Raw genomic sequence first — 11,204 nt, 5'->3', positions numbered from 1 at the left:
CTAATGACCTGCCTGTCTCACCTTGTCACCCAGGACAACCTCCCTGAAGCCTCCGGAAACACCATTTTAGCAACCCTCCCCTCAGGAGGCTGTACTTTTCCTGTCTGTCTTCAACATTTCTTTTGCCAGAACAACAGGCTGCTTTCCCTTCTGATAAATCTGGTCACCCTAAATATGGGGCTTGGAGCACACAGGAGCGCTGGCCCCACGCAGCCCTCATTTCCAAATGCAGATTCACATTGGGCTGCTATTTTGGAGGTGTGGTTTCCTTCCACACACAGTGGTTTTCAGTAAGAGAGGAGGAATCTTGGCAGGGAAAAGGTGCTAGGCGGGAAGACGTACCTGGGAGTCTTTGTCCCTAAGATCCCGGCCCTCAAGATGATCACATAAAGGTCACACAACAGAGGGAGATTTGGCATTGTACATCCCCTTTGTTGGCCAGTGGGGTCCATGTTAAACAGCTGAAGTCCTAGGAACAAAGAAGCAGCCTAAACACCAGCAAGATGGCTCAGCAGGTAAAGGCTCTTGTCACCAAGCCACAAGCCCAATGACCTGAGTTTGACTTCCACAAGCTGTCTTCTGCTCCCCACGCAAGGGTCATGGCAATCTCCGACCCATCTATATACATACTCATAGAGAACTAACTAAATAAACAAATACAAATGAAAAATGGAAACTTATGCCGAGCCACATTAGGGTCCCGGTTCCCCCAAAAGTACATTACCACTGTTGTGTCCAAGATGACAGTCTGTGGCTGTCAGGGAAACAGAAGGATTGCTGGGGGAGACAAAAGCGTTCTCTCAGCGTTCCTTAGAAACCTGTGAAATGGGTTTTTGTCTGCCAGGAAGGGCCACTTCCTTCTCTCCCCTGCCTGTGATGAACGGAACAGGGCATCTGGTTCTCTACTGGCATATGCCTCCGGTAATATCAAAACCCATGTTAACTTTCAGGCTCCTTCGGTCCCTATGAGCACAGACTGTCATGCACATCAAAGCCACTGGGCTCTTCTGGCCCACAAGCCCCCTTCCGGCTCTTCTTACCTCCCTGATTCTTTCCCCACTATGAGAGCTCCCAGGCTGTTCCAGTCCTGCCCCCCCCCACACCCCCTTCCATCCCAGCAGGTTTCTTTTATAACAAGTAAGGCTTGCTTCTCTTTGCCCCTGAGATGGCCCTGGTAGTCACCGTCTGCTGGCTCCAGTGCCCCCACCCCCAACCCTGTAGCCATGGAAGCTTTGGACTCTACCAAAGGGCTCTGGCTCTTCTTTTTCTACAGCCTGAGAGATAGGCACGCAGGGGTTTCATATTTACAATAAGCCTTTCTTCGCTTTGTTTGTGAAGTGGTCCAGTTCACTGCACCCGCCGGCTTACAAGCCAAAGTTACACACGGGCACATGGTGCTCAGCTGGGTTCGCTGTGGCCTAGACAGGACTTAAATCAGTTGCACTTAGCAATTGGAACAACTGTCCCTATCTCACCAGAACACTTGGCTTGACTCTGCCAGCTTACTTTCTCAGAGGGGAGTTGGCCTAGGTGATCCTCATTAATGCAACAGACAGGGTTGAGCTCCTACTGTGCACGGAGGGAGCTTCTGGGTAGAAGATGCACACAATGCCTCTGCCATCTAGACCAGGGCGTGCACCCTACCAAGCACCCTACGACTAGCTGGAAAGTGGTGTGAGGAAAGTGAAAAGTGGAGGGAAGGGAAGCTGGCAGAACCTGAAGGGAGCCGCCACTCAAGCGGTACCTTGTTAGCTCCTGGTCACCTCAGGACCTCGGTCTCTCCATCTCTAGAAATGACCTAGTTGGCTTGGAAAATAAACCCTTCTAGGGGTGGCATTCTTATGCTAAGACTCCATGATCAAGGAATGTCTGGCCGGAATTGTTCCACTGAATTCCAAGCAATCCCCCTCCCTTCTCTGGGTAGTCCTGGCCAAGAGCAGGCCTTGGAGCTGGCGGCCAGCCGCACCGGGCCTGGGCTCTCTGCCCGGGGGCGGGACCCTTTTCGGCGTCCCACCCCTTCACCTGGGGCTCAGCTAGGCAGATGTTACAACTTTTTTGCCCTCTCTTGGGCTGTGTCCCTTCCCAGACCCGCCCAGCCCGTGTCTCCCTCCCCTTCCCTTGTGGGGTCCTGCCCACCACCCTGTGGGGAGCACTACTTTGCGGGGACTCCGGGCGGGGTCAGAAGCTAAGCTGGGGGGAATTGGGGGTCGGGGAGGGAGGAGAAAGGGAAAGCAGAAGTGAGAGAAATTAAGAGGCGGGAGGGATCGAGGTAAAAAGGCAGCGAAGAGTCCCGGGATGGTAGAGAGCACTTTTGGGAAGCCGCCACTCCACGACTCGGGCTGGCCGGGCTGAGCTGGGGGAGAGGGAGCGAGGGCTGCGGGAGGCGGCTCGGCGCGAGCTTGACCTTCCCGGGACGCCTAGCTGTTCCACCGCGGGTCCCAGAAGAGACCCCCGGGGGCTCTCACTGCATTCAGGAGGGCGGACGAACAGGCGGGTGGGCGGTGCGCCCCTGGCGCGGGAGGCTCTGAGGCCCTGGGAGTCCCGCGTGCCCAGCTAGGCGTCACGATGCATGCCCTCTCTGGATTCTCCCTGGTCAGCCTGCTCAGCTTGGGCTACCTGTCCTGGGATTGGGCCAAGCCCGGCCTCGTGGCCGATGGGCCTGCGGAAGCCAGCGATCAGCCTTCGGCCGCTCCACCGCAGCCTCCTCACATAATCTTCATCCTCACCGATGACCAAGGGTACCACGACGTGGGCTACCACGGCTCAGATATCGAGACCCCAACGCTGGACCGGCTGGCAGCTGAGGGTGTCAAGCTGGAGAACTATTACATCCAACCTATATGTACACCTTCTAGGAGCCAGCTCCTCACTGGCAGGTAGGCACGACTCAGACTCTCGGGACTGGGTGCCCAAATCCCCAACTAACCTGGCTGGTAGGTTGCAGACCCAGCGGAACAGCGCTGTGCACGTGTTATAGGCTAGCTTTGCCAGTGACATCCGTTATCGATAAGTCCCTTGCCTTCTTTGGGCCTTAGTTTCCCAACCCTCATCTTCAGTGCTTCTGATGGTGTTCGAGACCTACTCTGTAGTTCTAGGATAACTCACGTTCCACACGTGTGTTCTGTTCTTTATCAGAGGACTCTTTTACACTTATTTTGAATACTTAGTGTATTGACAGATGGGGAGTCAGTTAAAATGGAGTGAAGGGCAGTTTCTATCTTGAAAGGGTGAAAGGTAAATGAATTATGTGTAACTTTCCTAACTCTCAATAAACGACAGCCTCTGTCTTTGATCCTGGAAAGATTCTGGTCCCTTGTCATCGATGGCTCTGTTGGGAGAAGATGAAGGAATCATGAGAAGCAGAGCCCTTAGCCTGAGGCTGTTTGATTGCTTCACTTCTCCAAATCTCCAAGTTTTTCATTAGAGACTCCTCCCCAGTGCTGAATCCTCTTACAATGAGCTGTTCCCTGATGGGACTGGAGATTACAAGAGCAAAAGAGCTGGGCAACAGGAGGGAGTTGTGGAAGGCAAACTCCCTTCACTTGGGAGAAAATCCTTGGACTGGGCTGAAGCTAATTCTCCTTGGAAGGAAGCTGTGGTATGCTTTGGGATCACTACTGAGATCCCAGGACCGGAGCCCATCTCTCCCTGTTTCCTGGGTGGGACAATGAGGCGTGGAATCAGAGAGAGGCCAGTTTAGTGTCTCTTACGAAAGAGAGGGTTGCGAGGTCAGATGCTGGGCTGGTGTCACAGAGCTGGAAATCAGCTGGCGGTGCTTTCCCTCTTTCCATCTGTGTCCCTAGTTTAGATCCAGGGGCTGTGAAGAAGAGCAGGAAGAGGGAGAGGGGTGGGCGGTTTTGTTGCAGGTATGGTTTGGTAGTGGGGAAGACCCTGGCACGGGACAGTGACTAACCCCCTGAAGAGGGAGGTTAATCTGCCATTGTGCTTCCCTCCCTGGAGCAACAGGACTTTGGGAAGCAACTGAATGGGCAGCCAGGCTCTTATTGGTGAAGTCAACAGAGCATCTCAGGACCAGCTGGTGTCTGCTCTTGTCTTGCAGATGCTTACTCCGTGGCTTCTGTAGCCAGTCCTGTTCGGTGGACCTGGAGAGACCCAAAGTTTCTCATGTTACTCCCTGACAAATGGACTTTGGCAAAGCTTAGCTGGCCCACCCACATTACAAACCAGTGCTTTAGGCACCCCGCCCTTATGCAGAAACGCTCAGCTGGGAGTCTGGGCCCCAGGATGCTTCTCCCGTCAAATCCAATCATTTCTCAGCTTGCCTGAGGCCTGGAGAAACTGTATCACACAGAGATTTTGAGCATGAGTTGGGTAGGCCTGAGTTTAAAACAGTTCTAGTTGCCAGTTGTCTGATTTTGGGTCACATATTGCACTGGTGTGTGGGGGGGGGATTCAGTTTCATTATTTGTAGATTGGGGATTGTGATAACGTCCCATATATATTTCACAAAAGAGGTGTAGGTTGGTGAGATGGCCCCGCAGGTACAAGTGCTTGCTGTGTTTGCTGAGTTTGATTCCTGGAGCCCACTGTGGAAGAAAGCTGACTCTGGAAAGTTGTTCTCTGACCTGATGTGTGCATGCCTTGGCATGAGTAGACCCCAACTCATGAACACACACACACACACAGTGAGGGGAGAATTAAATGAGTGTGTGGTACGCAAAGTCTTAAGAATGGTCGTAAGGAAAGACTGGTGTCAAATACCAAGTACTCAGGCTAACTCAGCTGCCTAGGGGTAAGAAAAGGTGTGGGAATTCTAACTGCCTTGTGACATTCCAGTTGGTTTATTGACTTGCAGCTTTCAAGACACCATAAAGCAGATCACACAGATCTCTAGCCACAGCAGCAGAAGATACAATGTAAAGGAATAAGGGAAACCCAGGATTCTGCTACAAACTTACTGCGTCATCCGCCTGGGTGGCAAGCCTTGGACTCTCAGCAGGCACGTGAGGGCTGGTCTCATAAAGCCTGGGAGTACCGTGCCTCTTAGGGATTTCCCATTCCAGCCAGCTCACTTACACGAGTAAACATCAACTGGTCCCACATGTGAGGAGCTGGGCAGGCGACTTTGCTTGAAAACACTGCTGCTCAGACGGTTTGGAATCATGTTCAAGTCTCAGCACTGTCCCTGACTGCTGAGTGACCTTGAACAAAAAGCCCTTCCTTCCTCTGACTTTTGTTGTTGCTTTAAAAAAAAAAAAAGATTTATTTATTTATTATGTATACAACATTCTGTCTCGACGTATGCCAGCTCGCCAGAGAAGGGCGCCAGATCTCAGTACAGATAGTTGTGAGCCACCATGTGGTTGCTGGGAATTGAACTCAGGACCTCTGGAAGAGCAGCCAGTGCTCTTAACCTCTGAGCCATCTCTCCAGCCCCTGTTGTTGCTTTTTTTTAATTATTTATTTTTATTTTATGTGCATTGGTGTTCTGCCTGCATTGCATGTATATCTGTGTGAGTTACAGACAGTTGTGAGCTGCCATGTGGGTGCTGGGAATTGACTTTAGAAGAGCAGCCAGTGCTCTTAACTACTGAGCCATCTCCCTGGGCCCTGTTGTTACTTTTTTCTTTTTCTTTCTTTCTTTTTTTTTTTTTAGAAGATGAAAAACCTAGAAGAGGACTTAGTTCACTCTGGCTCCCATACCATCCGAATTCATTCATTCACTTGCTCAGCCAGCCAGCCATTCCTCAAGTAACTGAGTGAGCTTTACATATCACTGAGGTGCTAGGAATAGAAAGACAACCCTATTCTACATCATTGGGCCCAAAAGCATATACAGCTATAGTCCCAGGGCTGAGCAGAGAGCGAAGATGTGCACCAAATCCCTGGTGTGGGGGAGGAGGAGGACCCAGAAACAAAGTACTCGCTCTTTGAGTGAGTTGTAAGAAACTACTGAGGGAATAATACTGCCATGGGTTTTCAAGGAGTAGGGGTTTGCCTTGGAGAGCAGGACTTGGTGTTTCCAGGCTCTGCTCTAAGTTTATAGCTTAGAGCTCAGGGATGGGGTCTGGAGCCTCTGCTGGGATACCCAGCCTACACTTCATAATAGTCATGTCAATCATCGAGCTTCAGTTTCTTTATTTGGGAGGTAGGAATAAAAATGTGTACTTCTTAGTTTGCAGTGAGGATTTGGTGAGCGGGATTCAAAGGGAGCGTGATGCTGAAACACATGGGCAAGAACCTGGTATTAGCTCCTAACTGTTGTCATTAGCCAGCCCAGCTCAACTCATAAGGTGCTAACTTCTGGCTGTGTGGTCCTGGGTGGCAGCCTAACTGTTCTGCGCTGCGGTTAATCCATCCCATCAATAACCTGGCATAGCTACTCCATTTGTGTGAGGATTTGACAGTATCTGATACTTTTGTTACTATTCTTGCTGGGGGCACCAGACCAAGGACCAGCTCAGGGTTGGGAGCAGTGGTCTACATCTCACTTGTATTTCCCATGTATCCATTCTCTACCACCAGGTACCAGATCCACACAGGATTGCAACACTCCATCATCCGCCCACGGCAGCCCAACTGCCTGCCCCTGGACCAGGTCACACTGCCCCAGAAGCTGCAGGAAGCAGGATATTCCACCCACATGGTGGGCAAGTGGCATCTGGGCTTCTACAGGAAGGAGTGTTTGCCAACCCGCAGGGGCTTTGACACCTTCTTGGGCTCCCTCACAGGCAATGTGGACTACTATACCTATGACAACTGTGACGGCCCAGGGGTCTGTGGCTTCGACCTGCATGAAGGCGAGAGCGTGGCTTGGGGCCTCAGCGGCCAGTACTCCACCCTGCTCTACGCTCAGCGTGCCAGCCACATCCTTGCCAGCCACAGCCCTCAGAAACCCCTGTTCCTCTACGTGGCCTTCCAGGCAGTACACACACCCCTACAGTCACCTCGAGAGTACCTGTACCGCTATCGCACGATGGGCAATGTAGCACGGCGCAAGTACGCGGCCATGGTGACCTGCATGGACGAGGCTGTTCGCAACATCACCTGGGCCCTCAAGCGCTATGGTTTCTATAACAACAGCGTCATTATCTTCTCCAGTGACAACGGTGGCCAGACTTTCTCAGGAGGTAGCAACTGGCCCCTTCGAGGACGCAAGGGTACTTATTGGGAAGGCGGTGTGAGGGGCCTGGGTTTCGTCCACAGCCCCCTGCTCAAGAAAAAGAGACGGACAAGTCGGGCCCTGGTGCATATCACAGACTGGTACCCAACACTGGTGGGTCTGGCCGGTGGTACTACCTCGGCAGCTGATGGACTGGATGGTTACGATGTGTGGCCAGCCATCAGTGAGGGCCGGGCCTCACCACGTACAGAGATCCTACACAACATCGACCCCCTCTACAACCATGCCCAGCATGGCTCCTTGGAAGGTGGATTTGGCATCTGGAATACAGCTGTGCAGGCTGCTATCCGGGTGGGAGAGTGGAAATTGCTCACTGGAGACCCAGGCTATGGCGACTGGATCCCACCACAAACACTGGCCTCCTTCCCTGGCAGCTGGTGGAACCTAGAGCGGATGGCCAGCATCCGCCAGGCTGTGTGGCTCTTTAACATCAGTGCTGACCCTTATGAGCGAGAGGACCTGGCTGGCCAGCGCCCTGACGTTGTCCGCACCCTGCTGGCTCGCCTTGCTGATTATAACCGGACTGCCATCCCTGTGCGTTACCCAGCTGCGAACCCTCGGGCCCATCCTGACTTTAATGGGGGTGCTTGGGGACCATGGGCCACAGATGAGGAAGAAGAGGAGGAGGAGGAGGAAGGCAGGGCTCGAAGTTTCTCCCGGGGTCGCCGCAAGAAGAAATGCAAGATTTGCAAGCTTCGATCTTTTTTCCGGAAACTCAATACCAGGCTGATGTCCCACCGGATCTGATGGCTGGGGGTGGCTGGGAATCTCAGCTCCTCCTCAGATACTGTCCCTTGCTGCTTCTCAGGGAGAAGGCTGAGGTCAAGTCTCCTCTGCAGGCATGTGGAGGGAGGGCACAGAAAGGGCTGAATCACGTGGGGCTTGGGGGAGGGCACCAACCAGGCTGGGATGCCTGGGTCCCAGTCCTGCCTCTCTCCTGATGTGTTTGTTCTGTGACTTAAGGTTACTGATAGCAGCCTTCTGCCTCAGTCTCCTCACCTCTAAGACGAGCTCTGGTAACTTTATGGCTCCAGAGTATACATGTGACTGGGCTCATGGCAGAGGTCCTTGCTGATCTTACCCCCTTCCGGATGACGTGAGTCCATGACTTCTTTCCAGGTCTCTGTGGTGCTCTTGGACATCAGCTGGAGCATAGCCAGCTGCTCTGTTAAAGGACCCGATGAGGATAGACAGTTTAGGGTATGAGAATCTTTACATTCCCAGAGCCCCCAGATGTGGGAGCTAGTGGAACACCCTCTTTTTGTCCCCAGCATCCAGGAGGACCCGGCTGGATCCTGAGGAAACAGCTGTGAAAAGAGTCTTTGAACCAATCATCTCCTTTGGCCTTGGGCACGGTCCTTTCCCCCAGGGTCTTGATTTCCCTACTTGCAAAGGGGTAGGGAGATGCTAGTCCTGGCTCGGCCTACCTCACAGTGCTGGAGAAAACTGGCCACACTAATGGTTGTGGAGGAGCCTGTGAACTTGATTAAAGTGCCTTTTCCCACGGGCAAGAGATGCTGGTCTCTGTGTGTGCGCATGTGTGTCCTGGAGGCCTCGTGTGAGCTCTCTGTTAGCAAAGGGAACGGGAAGAAAGGTGGGAAGGGAGTCCTGCCATGGGTTCACTGTGTGGCTGCAGGCAAACCCATGACCCTCTCTGAGCCTCAGTGTTTCTCTGCGTACAGCGGATGATCCAGAAGTCTTTGCTTCTGGTTGTTCTGGGCACCACTGTGCACATTTGCATCTGGGGGACCCAGGCTCAGTAGTGGTGAGGAGGGGGTGGTGTTTGTAAAGCCTGCTTGCTGCATAACAGCGCTCCATCCGCACACTGCGTTCTGCATATCTCCCTTCAGGTTCCAGTCGGCGCAGTGTGTGTAGGCGAAAGCCCTGCTGTGAATTTTGAAAATAGTTATTTTTGTCACTGGCAAAGGAGGCCTGTTAGGACTCGTCAGCTTGTGGATGAGCGGGATGGGTGGGGTGGGGTGGGTGCGGTGCCGTGGGGGTTTGGGTGGCTGGTTGCAGGACTGCATCACCCCGGCAGTGACTGAATTCTGCATGAGGGCCTGGCCTGGGCTGCAGGGAGGAGGTGACCATTGCATTCTAGGCACCTCCTTCCAGCCCTGTACTTTTTTGCCTTCCTTTTTAATGATGTGTAGATGTGTGTGTTTGTGTGTGGGTATGTGCGTGTGAGCAAAGGGCCTACAGAGGCTAGAGGCCTCAGATTCTCCTAGAGACGGAGTTGCAGGAGGTGGGAATTGTCCGACACAGGTACTAGAAGCGACTTCTGCCCTCCAGAAAAGCAACATGTGCCCTTCACTGCTGAGCCATCTTTTCAGCCCAGCCCTGTTCTTTTTGCCTTTTCTCATCTCTCCCCACCTGTATGTTTTCCCTTCCTTGGTAATGTTAATGCCCAGATGGTAGACAGGCCCCAGGACTGGCAGAGGTCTCTGGGCTCCTATGGCTGTGGCATTTTTGCCTGTTCAGGAGCTCTGAAGAAGATGCTTACTAAGGTGGTGTCCTAGCCTAGTGTGTCCAAGAAGGGCTATTCATAGTCTGCCCACTGCTCAGGACATTTCAGGCCTGCTGGGGCCTGTTCTAGCTATGCCTGCAGGCTTGTCACACTGGCACCCAGCCTAGGCTTCCCTGTAGATCCAGGATTTAGGAAACTATACGGATGCTTCTTTGAGGACTACTGAAGGGTATCTGACAGGGCTTTCCAATGTCCAGCCCCATCGTCTATTTCCCTTCTGCAGACCCCTTTGGGGCCACAATAGCAGGACCGCACATGGCTCCTGAGCTCTGTTCCCTGTAGACAACCTGGCCCCAAAACATAAGGAATAATTGGGGCTAAGGCTGGTGTCAATTTCTGAAGTCTTGAAGAGCAGGCTTGACTCAAGCCCTCCTCTGCTCAGCCTTATGCTCAATGTAGAACTCAACAAACTCTGGGTTCTCCTCAACCCAGATGCTGCATAGCTCAGGAGCCACTTGAGCTTCAGTCTGCAACCTGGTCCCCAGGAACTAGCACCCGAGAGGCCCAGTGTAGCAGTCAGTGTGCCTGCTACCTGTTCTCTGTGTGGTCCGGGCCCCCTCAGTGAGCACACCTGAATCTGTACTATGTCAGTTCCCAGTTGACTACTATCTTAGAGTTACTATTGCTGTGGTGAACACCATGACCAAAAGCCAAACGGGGAACAAAGAGTGTATTTTTCACTCACAGTTTCTTATAACAGTTCATCATTTATTAATTCAAGCAGCAATTTAAGCAGGGCAGCAACCTGGGGGCCAAAGCTGATGCAGAGGCCATGGAGAGGGTGCTGCTTACTGGCTTACTCCTTGTGGCTTATTTGACTTGTTTTCTTATAGGACCCATGACTACCAACCCAGGGATGATGGCACTACCCACAATGGGCTGGGCCCTCCCCCATCAATCACTAATGAGAAAATGCCCTACAACCTGGTCTTGTGGAGGTGTTTTCTCAATTGAGGTTCCCGCCTTTAAGATAACTTTAGTTTGTGTCAAGTTGATTTAAAACTAGCTAACACAGCACCTCTAGGTTTTTGTTTGTGTCACCCAAGCCCCCCTGAAGAGGACAGAGTGGAGAGGCACCCAGAGGCAGTCCCTAGGTCAGGTCTCTTCTGGGGCCTCTGTTTCCCCCTGGGCTGGATTAGATGGAGCAGACCCATTAGCTGGAGGAGGGAGGTTCAGGTGGAAGCCTGTATTAGCTGCATCCTAGTTATGGAGTCCTTGCCTCTAGAAACCAGCTCCTCAGAAGCCAGGAGGAGACTCACACCTACCTGCCCGGGCCAGGGCGGTATCTCTTCTTCTTCCAGGCCTTTCTGACTTCCCTGGGGTGCAGGCTAGCATCTTGGCAAATGCCAGGAAGGGGCAGCACTAAGGGAACCTGAAACTTCAGGCCCCAGGCTATTGCCCTGGCTGCCACTAACTTGTGCTCCCATGAGAAGGCTGCCTCTATTGTCTGTACCTTGGTTCCCAGCTCTAAGGGACATGTGGACCCTAACAGTCTACTTAGCTCTATATGGGACCTAATCACGCAAGCCAGGA

The 11,204-nt window shown here is 52.7% G+C and overlaps 1 protein-coding gene across 1 annotated transcript; it reads left to right on the top strand.

Annotated features, from left to right (window-relative positions):
• Window positions 1–2,214: 2,214 nt before the first annotated feature.
• Arsi (arylsulfatase family member I) lies at window positions 2,215–8,655 on the top strand. Its single transcript, XM_050157927.1, has 2 exons — window positions 2,215–2,876; window positions 6,487–8,655. Exons 1-2 carry the CDS (start codon window positions 2,566–2,568, stop codon window positions 7,889–7,891), a joined length of 1,716 nt encoding a protein of 571 aa, XP_050013884.1. The 5' UTR covers window positions 2,215–2,565; the 3' UTR covers window positions 7,892–8,655.
• Window positions 8,656–11,204: the final 2,549 nt, after the last annotated feature.

The sequence above is a fragment of the Alexandromys fortis genome, unplaced genomic scaffold (assembly GCF_014885135.2).
Source record: "Alexandromys fortis isolate MF-2015 unplaced genomic scaffold, M_Fortis_MF-2015_v1.1 scaffold_94, whole genome shotgun sequence".
NCBI classification, from domain to species: domain Eukaryota; kingdom Metazoa; phylum Chordata; class Mammalia; order Rodentia; family Cricetidae; genus Alexandromys; species Alexandromys fortis.
The sequence above is the reverse complement of the archived record's forward strand: the minus strand, read 5'-3'. Positions and strand labels throughout refer to the sequence as shown.

Coding starts and splice junctions, on each gene's coding strand:
- Arsi (XM_050157927.1), top strand. CDS start 2,566: ATGCATGCCCTCTCTGGATTCTCCCTGGTCAGCCTGCTCAGCTTGGGC. Junction 2,877..6,486: donor AGCCAGCTCCTCACTGGCAG/GTAGGCACGACT, acceptor CTCTACCACCAG/GTACCAGATCCACACAGGAT.